Source organism: Palaemon carinicauda, chromosome 11 (assembly GCF_036898095.1).
Source record: "Palaemon carinicauda isolate YSFRI2023 chromosome 11, ASM3689809v2, whole genome shotgun sequence".
Lineage (NCBI taxonomy): Eukaryota > Metazoa > Arthropoda > Malacostraca > Decapoda > Palaemonidae > Palaemon > Palaemon carinicauda.
The window spans coordinates 13585994-13600780 of NC_090735.1; the positions used below are offsets into that span (position 1 = coordinate 13585994).

Consider the following 14787-nt stretch of genomic DNA (forward strand, 5'->3'; position numbering starts at 1 on the left):
TTTGCCTGGACTTTAAGTATATATAAGCTAATGTTCTGTAATAAAGTTACTCAGTTGCTTTCATCCTGCCTTCTTAGTCACAGCCTCTCTCGGCCCGTCACACAACTATTATTCCACCGTTCACAATAAATGTTCTTATGAAACTAGATAGAAAAACACACTAAAACTATCAAAGAAGTCTCATGCAAGGAAACAATAATTTGATGAATAAAATTTCCACCATTCTTTCTTCAATCGGTTCAGATATCTCTCTCTCTCTCTCTTCTCTCTCTCTCTCTCTCTCTCTCTCTCTCTCTCTCTCTCTCTCTCTCTCTCTCTCTCTGATCATATATTATGTAACGTAATTTTGTTAACATTTAATGGTTTGTTTGATAGATTTTTCTCAGATTTTAGCTTTTCAACAAAGTTTTCTAAAAAAAAAAAAAAAAACTATATTTGAACCTTGTTACATCTAATTTTTAAAAACTATAATGCCTTACAACTAGTTTTTATTTCCAGGCGAAAGAATAGTGAATCACGAACATTAAATTCAGTATCAGTTTCAGTTACTACTTTTAACAATCTATATATATATATATATATATATATATAATATATATATATTATATATATATATATATATGTGTGTGTGTGTGTGTGTGTTATGATTATCTATGGCTTATATTAAGGTCTACAGCTATCCCACATAACTTCATTTCTTAGTGATTTTACGTTTCATTCATGACTATTAATCTTAAATCTGTCTTTCATGAATTTCGATAAAAAACTTTCCGAAAAATCTATTTCTCCTATTACAAAGATATACTAATTAAAGGACAAATATATAAATGACGATAGGAGACGCAATCACCACTTCGAAATAAGCAAAAATTTCTAAAAAAATAAGTTACTTGTCTTTACATATCTCTCTCGCTAAGCATCACAGGATTTCCTAAAATGGCGTGTTTTCATGCACCGTAATCTTATAGGCTTGTTTGTTCTATGCTTCTTCTATTTCCAGCAACATAAGCAGATACATAAATACAAGAAAATAACCTTTGAAATTCTAAATTAAAAAAAAAAAAAAAAAACAGCTGTGGGTTTTTCCTTTCCTGAATTCATTGCATCTTGAAAACAAACAATCTATTTCTTCCTTCGCTCTTTCTATCCTTATTCCTTCCTATTCCCTATTCTTTCTTCCAGATACATAAATACAAAAAAATAACATTTGAAATTCTAAATTAAAAGAAGCACCTATGGGTTTTTCCTTTCCTTCATTCATTATACCTTGAAAACATAAAATCTATTTCTTCCTTCGCTCTTTCTATCCTTCTTCCTTTCTATTCCCTATTCTTTCTCCCAGATACATAAATACAAAAAAATAACATTTGAAATTCTAAATTAAAAAAAGCACCTATGGGTTTTTCCTTTACTTCATTCATTATACCTTGAAAACATACAATCTATTTCTTCCTTCGCTCTTTCTACTCTACTTCTTTTCCTATTCCTTATCCTTTATCCCAGATACATAAATACAAAAAATAACATCTGAAATTCTAAATAAAAGAAAAACACCTATGGGTTTTGTAAGGTAATTCCGGTTTTACTACCTTCAAATTTAAGGAATTTGGGAAAGTTTTAAGGTAATCTACGATATAAGGCAGCATCATCTAAGGTAATAGCCACACTGGTCAAGTTTAAACACTGATTAGGACTATCCTACATATTGGGTCTAAATTCACTAAATTCTCGTAATTAATTGATATCAGGAAATTTCTCTGTCCTTATTTCAATACATCAATTTATTTATAAAATGTACAAAAATAAAATTGATTCGTTGTGAAGCTATTAACTTTTATTCAGTTACTTCAAACATAAGAGCCACTTCAATAAATGGTATACTCTATTTGGAATTTATTTTTTATTTTTTTTCTCCCTTTTTTACAGGAAACCATTGAAAGCCTTTTAAACTCGAAATAAAATGTCATCTTTTGAAAAGTCGTCGCCATAAGCAAATACAGCTTATGTTGTTGCTGTAAATTGCAAAGTTACGACGACAATAAAAAGCGGAGACAAAAACAACACATTCACAAAGAAACAAAATGTCAGAGTGACCCTTGGTGAAGAATTCCCTCACAGCATATCCCCCCCCCCCACCCTACACACACACACACACACACACATACACCCTCCATTCATCCCCCAATGGAATGAAGTTCAAACTCCATTATTGTCATTCCACTCGAGATTCGGTTTCCAGGTTTCATTCTGAAATTGAAAGAAAAATGGTTTTGATGCTTGTGTGCGGACGTATGTTTGTTTGTATACAGTTCCGGTTGTACCTTGCTTCCAGGGCAGGCGGCTCTATATTTACACAAACCTCAGCCTCATAATAACCACATAAAGCATAACAACTTCAATAAATATCATAATTTTGTTTAAACAGAAAACATAAGCAAATACTTCATAATTACGATATATCTTTGATATTGGACAATGTCATTAGTATAACAAACAGTAGGCTATTTATCATAGCCAAAAACCTAAGATGCCAATGTTAAATCCTAAGGAGGAATTTCCCTTAAAAAAAAAAAAAAAAAAAAAAAAAAAAAAAATAAAAAAACCTTGATCTAGGCTATGAAATGATACCTAGAATTTCGACGACTGTAGTGGGTCGTAGTCTGGGTAGACTAGGGCATGAGCTACCAATCACACCTAAAATGAACTACTTGGGACTTGCCATGCTATACACTCAAGTAGGAAGACGAATAGATAAGAGTAATAAAACTATAATAAAATTTGTTGTATGTGCTCACGGTATTATTTCATAAACGTGAAATTCTTTAATGATTGCGCATAATATAAAAATCGTTACTGGTTGCCATCTAAACAAATATTCTAATTAATGGATTAGAGGATAATAATAATTTACTTAGTAATGGAGAAAATAGTGACATTACAAAAAATGGCTGAGTTAAGGGCCAGTATTATTATTATTATTACTTGCTAAGCTACAACCCTAGTTGGAAAAGCAAGATGCTATAAGCCCAAAGGCCCCAACAGGGAAAATACCTCAGTGAGGAAAGGAAACAAGGAAAAATAAAATATTTTAAGAAGAGCAACAATATTAAAAGATATACCACTTTATAAACTATAAAAACTTTAACAAAACAAGTGGAAGAGAAATAAGATATAAGATAGAACAGTGTGCCCGAGTGTACCCTCAAGCAAGAGAACTCTAACCCAAGACTGTGGAAGACCATGGTACAGAGGCTAAGGCACTACCCAAGATTAGAGAACAATGGTTTGATTTTGGAATGTCCTTCTCCAAGAAGAGCTGCTTACCACAGCTAAAGAGTCTCTTCTACCCTTGCAAAGAGGAAAGTGGCCACTGAACAATTACAGAGCAGTAAGAAGAATTGTTTGAAAAATCTCAGTGTTGTCAGGTGTATGAGGACAGAGGAGAATATGTAAAGAATAGGCCAGACTATTCGGTATGTGAATCAAAAGACCCCCTAACTTTCTAGTGGTAGTATCTCAACGGGTGGCTGGTGCCCTGGCCAGCCTACTACCTATAAACAAGCCGATAAAGGCCTGTGGAACAGAAGAAAAAGAAGAAAATGTAAGAATTAGGGATAAGAGGAGTAAAAATAAAAACAAGGGATAAAAGAAGGAAATAGTAAGACAAGCAAGTTTGATTAAAGTGGTGAAAATGTAGAGGGAGTTAAACATAAGAAAAGATGTGCAAATGGATGATGGAGAAAAGGACCAGAAGACGAAAAACCATTTCGAATAAAGCCACAATAGCCCAAGTGACCATAACGAGGGGGACTCATTGTGAGACTCACCCTACTTCCCCTCAATCACAGCACCCCTCTCCCCCCTTTAAAAAAGTAATAGAAATTTATCCTTCTCCACACCTTCCTAAAACACCCTTCGTGCCCCTTGATGTCCCTCTCCTTTTGACGTCTTTACGAACTAATTTGTCTGATCAGAATGAATAGCCTCATATATAAATATATATATATATATATATATATATATATATATGATAAATTTTGCACATTTAGACGTGTTTTTCATATTCAAATAAGCCATATATATTTTTGATACATTAATGTCTGGATTCTCTTAACGACCTCGGAATCAGAGCCCCAGGCGAAATCACACAAAGACAAGAGCTTGGGTCCGGCCGGGAATCGAACCCTGGTCGGCAAGCTTGTATACAAAGTGACTAAGCCACTTGGCCACGAAGAAAGATAAAAGTCAATGACAATTCTTCTGTACTTATACCTGTCAAATTCAGGTATTTTGTACTTAGAATTGAAATCAACCCATCTTCACCATCATAGCTAATTGGTAGTTTGTTCCTTGGCATTCAATTAATGATAAATTTTGCACATTTAGACGTGTTTTTCATATTCAAATAAGCCATATATATTTTTGATACATTAATGTCTGGATTCTCTTAACGACCTTGGGATCAGAGCCCCAGGCGAAATCACACAAAGACAAGAGCTTGGGTCCGGCCGGGAATCGAACCCTGGTCGGCAAGCTTGTATACACAGTGACTAAGCCACTTGGCCACGAAGAAAGATAAAAGTCATTGACAATTCTTCTGTACTTATACCTGTCGAATTCTGGTATTTTGTACTTGAAATTGAAATCAACCCATCTTCACCATCGTAGCTAATTGGTAGTTTGTTCCTTGGCATTCAATTAATTATAAATTTTGCACATTTAGACGTGTTTTTCATATTCAAATAAGCCATATATATTTTTGATACATTAATGTCTGGATTCTCCTAACGACCTCGGGATCAGAGCCCCAGGCGAAATCACACAAAGACAAGAGCTTGGGTCCGGCCGGGAATCGAACCCTGGTCGGCAAGCTTGTATACACAGTGACTAAGCCACTTGGCCACGAAGAAAGATAAAAGTCAATCACAATTCTTCTGTACTTATACCTGTCGAATTCAGGTATTTTGTACTTAGAATTGAAATCAACCCATCTTCACCATCGTAGCTAAGTGGTAGTTTGTTCCTTGGCATTCAATTAATGATAAATTTTGCACATTTAGATGTGTTTTTCATATTCAAATAAGCCATATATATTTTTGATACATTAATGTCTGGATTCTCTTAACGACCTTGGGATCAGAGCCCCAGGCGAAATCACACAAAGACAAGAGCTTGGGTCCGGCCGGGAATCGAACTCTGGTCGGCAAGCTTGTATACACAGTGACTAAGCCACTTGGCCACGAAGAAAGATAAAAGTCAATGACAATTCTTCTGTACTTATACCTGTCGAATTCAGGTATTTTGTACTTAGAATTGAAATCAACCCATCTTCACCATCGTAGCTAATTGGTAGTTTGTTCCTTGGCATTCAATTAATGATAAATTTTGCACATTTAGACGTGTTTTTCATATTCAAATAAGCCATATATATTTTTGATACATTAATGTCTGGATTCTCTTAACGACCTCGGGATCAGAGCCCCAGGCGAAATCACACAAAGACAAGAGCTTGGGTCCGGCCGGGAATCGAACCCTGGTCGGCAAGCTTGTATACACAGTGACTAAGCCACTTGGCCACGAAGAAAGATAAAAGTCAATCACAATTCTTCTGTACTTATACCTGTCGAATTCAGGTATTTTGTACTTAGAATTGAAATCAACCCATCTTCACCATCGTAGCTAAGTGGTAGTTTGTTCCTTGGCATTCAATTAATGATAAATTTTGCACATTTAGATGTGTTTTTCATATTCAAATAAGCCATATATATTTTTGATACATTAATGTCTGGATTCTCTTAACGACCTCGGGATCAGAGCCCCAGGCGAAATCACACAAAGACAAGAGCTTGGGTCCGGCCGGGAATCGAACTCTGGTCGGCAAGCTTGTATACACAGTGACTAAGCCACTTGGCCACGAAGAAAGATAAAAGTCAATGACAATTCTTCTGTACTTATACCTGTCGAATTCAGGTATTTTGTACTTAGAATTGAAATCAACCCATCTTCACCATCGTAGCTAATTGGTAGTTTGTTCCTTGGCATTCAATTAATGATAAATTTTGCACATTTAGACGTATTTTTCATATTCAAATAAGCCATATATATTTTTGATACATTAATGTCTGGATTCTCTTAACGACCTTGGGATCAGAGCCCCAGGCGAAATCACACAAAGACAAGAGCTTGGGTCCGGCCGGGAATCGAACCCAGGTCGACAAGCTTGTATACACAGTGACTAAGCCACTTGGCCACGAAGAAAGATAAAAGTCAATGACAATTCTTCTGTACTTATACCTGTCGAATTCAGGTATTTTGTACTTAGAATTGAAATCAACCCATCTTCACCATCGTAGCTAATTGGTAGTTTGTTCCTTGGCATTCAATTAATGATAAATTTTGCACATTTAGACGTGTTTTTCATATTCAAATAAGCCATATATATTTTTGATACATTAATGTCTGGATTCTCCTAACGACCTCAGGATCAGAGCCCCAGGCGAAATCACACAAAGACAAGAGCTTGGGTCCGGCCGGGAATCGAACCCTGGTCGGCAAGCTTGTATACACAGTGACTAAGCCACTTGGCCACGAAGAAAGATAAAAGTCAATCACAATTCTTCTGTACTTATACCTGTCGAATTCAGGTATTTTGTACTTAGAATTGAAATCAACCCATCTTCACCATCGTAGCTAATTGGTAGTTTGTTCCTTGGCATTCAATTAATGATAAATTTTGCACATTCAGACGTGTTTTTCATATTCAAATAAGCCATATATATTTTTGATACAATATGCATATATGTCTTATGTACTGGTTGTAAAATAATTCAGGTACACTATCAACACATGTCCACCTATATAGCCTGAGGTGCTTATCAGTGATAACTTATCTTTCACAGAGGATTGTTACCTCATTGCATTTGTATGCAACTTTTCGGAATGTCTTTTTTTATAAGGATGTAAAATTATTCAATATGTATAACTACATGCTATAACTATTTAGTTATTAGCCTTGCTCAGACCTTTGTGTTCTCCTTTGCAGCATAATTATTAGTTTACCTCTTGTTTCACATATTTTTATTCGTGCTTTATCATTATAGACGACTTATTTTATCACTGATTAGATAATGTTCCTATCAAGATAGATATAGTTCAAGAACTACCTTTCCTTTCGTCTGTCAACGTTCTACTGCCGTGCTTTTCAGGAAAAGTTTCCAAGTCAAGGAAAATCTAAACAAAGCATTATATTGTGACCAAGTGACTCATCTTTTATATATTACCACACTTCTTACATTGATCTGAGGAAAATGGTAAGTCATTATTACTTTACATTACCTACTCTAGAAAGCACTGAAACTATTTAAATTTGCTTTTTTTATCTCCCGAAATGACAGCGCACATACTACTACAGAACACTTGCCTCTAATCATATTATTTTACATTTTCCCTAGGAACAGTATAATCTAAGGCAGGCTAGATTATTTAAAGATAAATATCTCGTTGGAATAAACGGTATTGTGTGTTTTTTAAGAAGAAATTAGCAGCCAATTTACATATTTCAGTAAGATCATGAAATGCTCACACAGTATGAATAATAACTTTGTAAGATGAAAAACATTTACTGTTTAAGGGTGAAAACTTTTGGAAAAAGTCTACTTCAGGATTTTCAGACCATCAATCAACCCGGATGATTTCAGTATTGCAGACCGATGTGTTAACCTTAAAATTACACAGTATATGTTGCTTAAAAGGCTTTATATAAAATAGATAATTTTCATCATACATAAAACCCTCAAGATATTTAAATAATCATCCCAAAAAAGATTCTAATGTAATTGCCTTCCCAGGGAGCTGTAACCATGAAATTTTATTTGAAAAGTTAATGTGGTTAGACGGACGTACTGAAATTACATTCAAATCTACAGCCAAATGTTTTGAAACACTCATTATTTTCTAAACTTTGGGAAAGGCTGTATAAGATATTTTGGCCGAAAACGTACGAACTGTAGCAGCTAAGGAAATTGGTACCATTTGATTAATATTTTGAGATCAAATAAATATATCTGGAAACCTTATCTGAGGTGTTTGACAACATCCAAATTCTTTTTTTTTTTTCTATTATTATATAGGATGTTAATTATTCTTTTGAAGCATGTTTTCTAACTATTCATTCACTTGCCTACTATACATTGAATTGGATCTGGCACGGTTGAATGATGAACATCTCAATAAGGTGTGCTGCATTGTAATATGTGTATAGCATATTTTGCAGGACGTTATCCTTATTTCCGCATAGCTATATATTGAGAAGCTTCATCAGAAATACATACGTTTAACACACATTCACGTCAATTTCGTACTAGCCTTAATTCAAAATTGGTAAAGTCCTCTTTTTGGTTTTTTTTTTTTCAAGTTTGACAATTTTTTGCCATTAATTCAAATTGCATTTATTGATTGTATCTTAGCCATTATATTGATACACGTACTCGTATTAAAAAGCATAATCTATAATTCAAAACCATTCAAGAGAGAGGGAAAAGCTTTTCTTAATTAAAATAAGTAATTAATCACGTGTTCCCATTCAATTAGCTTAGACTCGACTTACATGAATATTCTTAAATTCCCATTGAAATCTGTGCATAACGTTTAGTTTGAACGCTTATGGACTTGCCTGAACTATCTTTTAAAGAAAAGGTCAACTAGAACCAAGAAGATTTAAGATGAATCAGCATGCCAGTTGGTGATGCTTAATAGATGTAGAGTGTGACAACGTCGGTGTTAGGTGCTAACAGAGAGGCGAGGTGAATGCAAGTAAACTTTATCCAACGGATAAGGAGCTTATATACAAGCAGTTGAGAGCAAGGATGTCATAAAAATTCAAACAATCTGAAACTTATGATGCAAGCTAAAACAGGTTGTTCTATTGTCAGAGAGAGAGAGAGAGAGAGAGAGAGAGAGAGAGAGAGAGAGAGAAGCAATAGCATTAGAGTATGAATGTGTATGAAACACGTGCGGTACAAGAGTATGGGTCCAATAACTATGGGTCACTGTTATAACTTTTGCTGGTATGATCTGCTTATGTATTAGTACTGGTTGTAATCCTGACCATAAATGATTCTGATTCTGAAAGATTTGGTTCCTTTGTTGACCTGCTATTGACTTGTAATGATTTTGGTTTGTGTTGCTATCAGATAATTAACACTTACGAATCAGTTTATGTATGGATATTGTGATGGCTTTACAGAAGCGTAATTCGTTTTTGTGCTCAAACAACTGAGAGCTAACTAATTCTACCCATCATTATAAAAAATCTTTAGTTGAAATAGATGGTTTTGAATGTATATGTGCATGCGTGTTCGTGTTCAAACAATCTATGCTTTCTAATTTTACATATTCAAAATTTTTATTTGAAAACGTGGGAATGAAAACAAACTGACCTTCTATGTAGCAAAACAATATTATAACGAGAAACTGTAACTGTATATAACACCAATTAAGTAATAAGACAATTTTACAACCTTTCTTATACTAGTATTACTATCTGACAATATTATGGTTTCTCTTCCAGGCCACGGTTACACCCAAAGAATGTGGCGTCTGCAATGAATTTTTTGACTCGGAAAAACATTGCCCAAAATTGCTTCCATGTTTTCACTGTTTGTGTGCATACTGCCTTGATCGCTTAATCAAGTCAAACTCAAAAACCTGTCCGTTCTGCAGAGAAGTCTTTGTCGGTAACACTTCTAAGGACTTCAGAACAAATTCATATATAATAGATTTACTTGAATATATAAACAAACTAGAGTCCTTCGAAGAATCAAATCCATCCAAAGAGTCCAGTATTTGCGACGACCAATTGCTAAAAGACCTCAAGGCAGACAAGAAGAAAATCACTGAAGAGAGCATTGTAAACTGCCATAAAGCCGTTGATCAAATCACTACTACAATGGACTCGATTTCTAAGCTTAAAGAGTCTTTAATAAAACTTAATAATATGATAAGACAAGATATATTGGTTGTGATGAATAACACCGTAAAAAAGAATGAGAAACAAATCAAGAACCTTGACAAAGAAAATGCAATGTTAGAGAGTTACCTTAGATCATGGAAAAAACATGAAAAGATGATCAAAGACATGGAACGTGAAATGGACTCTGCAAAGAACTATTCATCAATTGGTCCCATTCTTGATAGAACCCTTGATGTATCAAAAGTCACTACGAAATTTACGAGTGACTTAGAGAATTTTCTGTCTAAGAACAAGGCAACTCAGGACAACATCATACAGGTAAATAGCATAAACTGTCTCGTTGATTAACTACATTACAGCAAAGTAATAATAGCTACATCGAAATGTTTTCATAATTCGCACAGTCTGTATACTTTAGAAATTATCTTAACAGTGAGAGCTTTTACCTTGAGATTCTATTTAACTTTTTTTTTCCAAACGTTTTAAAATTTATACTGTAGCTTGGTTCATGTCTTACTTTTTAACTAAGATGGCAACCTATAAAATATTGAATTTCGTCATCAACTGGTCGCACGAATTCTTTAATATTTCTTTTCTGTAATCATATAGAAGATAAGCATTTCAAAACCTGATTCGTAATTGTAAGATAATGAACTACGATCAGTTATATCAATTCAAATTATGTATTTGCCTTGTGTTACAGGTGCTATGCCTTGTAATAATAGGTATAATCTATAACATATATTCCTTATGTTAGAACATCCAAACTTATTTACATTTTCTTCAATAGCGTCCTAATATTTGTCTATTATTTAATTCTTTATCATAGCAAAGGAATGAATGGATCTCTCAAGGAATAGATATCATCGAGCTCTTCAAAAACATGACGATTTTCTCCCATGAAATGATTCCACCGATGACAGAAGAGGATGTTCCCAAACATATCACCGTATGTACTTTTTGAATTTTATGAATTTTCTGTGATAGGTAAGGAGCTGGCTGAGGTATCAATCACCAGTTGATTATCTAGTTAATACCCATACAATCTGATGATGGATATCAATCTATTTTAGAAGGAATTCCTTATATATATACATATATATATATATATATATATATATATATATAAATATATATATATATATATATATATATATATATACATACATACATACAAGCATACATACATACTTACATATATATGATTATTTATATATATATATATATATATATATATATATATATATATATATATTATATATATACATATATATATATATATATATATATATATATATAGAGAGAGAGAGAGAGAGAGAGAGAGAGAGAGAGAGAGAGAGAGAGAGAGAGAGAGAGAGAGAGAGAGAGAGAGAGAACTTTAACTTTTCCTATACTGTACATAAACAGGAGTCTCATTGATTCTACAGTCTCCTCTTTCCCTCTTTCCTTATACATCTGACACCTCTGAAATATCTCATCTCCACCATAATCCTCTTTACAGCTATTTTATGATAAGCAATTTGAAATATGGCCATCAGTACCAAGAGTCACAGGGTATGATAATGTCCAGGAGGGGCTTCTGACTTTACCAGAGTGTGGAATTATCCCAATATTATCATTATTATTATTATTATTATTATTATTATTATTATTATTATTATTACCCTCCTCATTATCATCATCATCATCACCATAATCATCACAATCATCATCATCATTATTTTTATTATCATTATTATCAATTGCTAAGCTACAACCCTAGTTGGGAAAGCAAGATGCTACAAGCCCAGGGGCTCCAACAGGGAAAATAGCCCAGTGAGGAAAGGAAACAAGGAAATATTAAATATTTTAAGAGTAACAACATTAAAATATTTCCTATATAACTATAAAACCTTTAACAAAACAAGAGGAAGAGAAATACGATAAAACAGTGTGCCCGAGTGTACCTTCAAGCATGAGTTTATCCAAATGTATTACATCTTTATATGGCTTTGTACTTAATGTTAGGTCTGCCTATGTTTCTATTCACTTGTTTAATCCCTTGAGTCTGACCTAGGATGATTAATACTATTTTTCCTTCAAGAGTCTGATTTCCAACCATCCCGTAGTACAGCACACCTTTTCGAGACACCCCAACCCTAAAAATATGCTAGTGTTGCAAATATGTTTCAACTTTTTTTTTTTTTTGTAATGTATGTAATCTTGTATTTTTTTTTGTTTCTGTTTTCATTCTAGTCCCCATATCGGCCTTTCAATCTTAGCAAATTGTAAATCATATATTCTTACATTTCTATGTTTTCTTAAATATTTTATCAATTAATGTGTATTAATTTTGTCTATACTGTATTCGTGATTTTAGCCCTGATGATATGATACAAGATTTCTTTTTAGCAAATTTAAATGTTAACATTTTTCTTTACTTTCATAAAAACAATAAAGATGCTTTCTTGACAAACATCATAACCGTAACACTTGTGCCTCTTTCTAGATTCATCACTTTCTAAGCATGGGGGACCCACTGAAGGAAAAGATACGAAAGGGAGAAGTTTTCGCTTCACATAACGATGGAAGTAGAGAGAGATATGCCAAAATCGAACTTTGTGAGGAAAAGGGAATTATTGTTCAACGGCTCAAGGAGCATCCATTACCATTCAATTCTAGCGTTGTTAAGGTGAGTGACGTAAAATATTTAATTGTTATCTAAAATTAATAAACAATTACACGCACACATACGCGCACACGCACACACACATACGCGCGCACACACACACATACGCGCACACACAGACACACATACGCGCGCACACACACACACACACACATATATATATATATATATATATATATATATATATATATATATATATATATATATATATATATATATATATGTGTGTGTGTGTGTGTGTGTGTGAATGCATAACTACCTATCATTTACTACCTTAGTGGTTCAAGTCATTTATCAAATTACCTTCACCTTTATCAAAATTTCAAATCCTTTTTCATTTTAATACACACCACACATAAATTAAGCTTGCTCAGCAAATATCCTTCTAAACCTGCTTTTTCTTATACAATTCCGTTTTTTTTTTTTTTTCTTTTTTAGTTTGACGACGTAATGAAACTTACTGATCCATCGAACCGTCTCGCATTTCTGGAAATAGCAGACGGGCAAAAACCACTGGGCAGAATTTACTTTCGTCTATCTCCAGATTCATTGTGGGCAAGAATCTTCTTCCGACTGTGCACTGCCGAGAAAGGATTCTCTCACGTCAACGGTGTATATGAAGGTGTAACAGAACGCCCTAACTGCGATGATGAGTGGACTTTCCTAGGATACCGGGATCCCTTCGATATGGCTTTGCTGTTTCCCGAAGAAACTTGGCAAGAAGAGATGGACAACGAAATCTGGGGGATGGGAAAAGAAGGGATAGTAGCAGCGAGTTATATGCCGCAAAACACAAGGTTTGCCATTGCCTTAAGGAAACGGTACAATGATTCACAGTTGGGCGTTTTTGGAATGGTAGAGCAAGGGCTTGACATCCTGAAAAAAGCTCTTTCCAAACACCCTCGAGATCCTTCGAAAATTACAGTTACAGATTGTGGAGTGGTTCTAAATTTATGAATACAGATGTAATTTCTTAAATGTGCCCTAATCAGTAGATCTTTGAAAAATAGAATATTTGCTTTCCGAAAGGGAGATCATTGCCCTATCATGATTTCCGACGAAGGTACAACCTTCAGTGTCCCTTGCCTAACTCATAGTATACACAGGGACATTTGGAAAAAATACTGAGGAACTCAGTCCTATCAAAATATCCTTTATATCTGTCTCAGATGGTTTTTGGCCTTTGATCACATTTTCACTAAATTCTAGACGTAATTTCTTGATTTATACTACGGAAAAGATTAACCGAACTAAAAACAACTTTCTGGTGCAGGTAATATTAAAGAATCAGTGTTACGTTAATCTGAAATCATTTGCAAAAAAAAAAAAAAAAAAAAGTAGAAACGAAAGGTGAAACGATATCGCTGCTAAACTTATTTCTTTTGTGAAACAGTTTTGCTTATTTCCAGCATTTGGTATGACATACATATTTATCCTCTCATCGTAAGCTCCAAACATAAATTACTTACATATCATCTAACATATTAATATTTAGAATCTGTTACTTATAATAAATCTAAATACAAATTGCATGTCCCTAATTAAAACTATTAACTCCAAATATGAAAAATAAATGTCTTCAATAATTAAGTTAGGATTTTTTTTTTTTTTTCAGATTTATTCCAAGATAAAGTTTATGTGACAATTTTGTTAGTTATCATTTTGACTGTCGTTTGAGCAAACAATCACAAATATCTTTCTAATGAATAAATAACCGAGAAAATTAATCATGATTTATCTAGTTTCCTTTGCAACCTCAATTGACTGACATATGGATGGATTCTGTAATCTATTTGGCATCACCCCTACAAGTACTGAGGACATCAGTGTACCAACAATTATTACAAATATCAATCTATACCCTTGATGATCGACTGGAATAGTAACTTTTCATGATCCTAACTAGAATTTTAATATTGAAAAGAACGAGTGAACTCAAAATGCAAACAAGTTATATAAAAAAAACCAGGCTTTAGAAAATACTAGAAATACCAAGAACTAAACTTTTTGGTTCGTCTTTTCTTTGTGACGTTAGTTTTCGTAACAAAAGATGGTCCACAAATTCCCACAAAATCTTAACTGTTTGTATATACCTTAGAATTTAATGTCTAGAAGAAACTGTTTGATTAATTAATGGCTTTTTTTTTTT

General features: G+C 33.7%; 1 protein-coding gene across 1 annotated transcript; it reads left to right on the top strand.

Annotated features, from left to right (window-relative positions):
• Nucleotides 1–7182: 7182 nt before the first annotated feature.
• Nucleotides 7183–14532, top strand: LOC137649973 (uncharacterized). Its single transcript, XM_068382963.1, has 5 exons — nucleotides 7183–7310; nucleotides 9569–10288; nucleotides 10800–10919; nucleotides 12459–12641; nucleotides 13077–14532. Exons 1-5 carry the CDS (start codon nucleotides 7308–7310, stop codon nucleotides 13593–13595), a joined length of 1545 nt encoding a protein of 514 aa, XP_068239064.1. The 5' UTR covers nucleotides 7183–7307; the 3' UTR covers nucleotides 13596–14532.
• The last annotated feature ends 255 nt before the right edge of the window (nucleotides 14533–14787 follow it).

What these genes read in the sequence shown, in the direction of transcription:
- LOC137649973 (XM_068382963.1), top strand. An exon ending in CTCAGGACAACATCATACAG is followed by an intron (nt 10,289 to 10,799) that starts GTAAATAGCATA and finishes TCTTTATCATAG; the next exon opens with CAAAGGAATGAATGGATCTC. An exon ending in ATGTTCCCAAACATATCACC is followed by an intron (nt 10,920 to 12,458) that starts GTATGTACTTTT and finishes GCCTCTTTCTAG; the next exon opens with ATTCATCACTTTCTAAGCAT.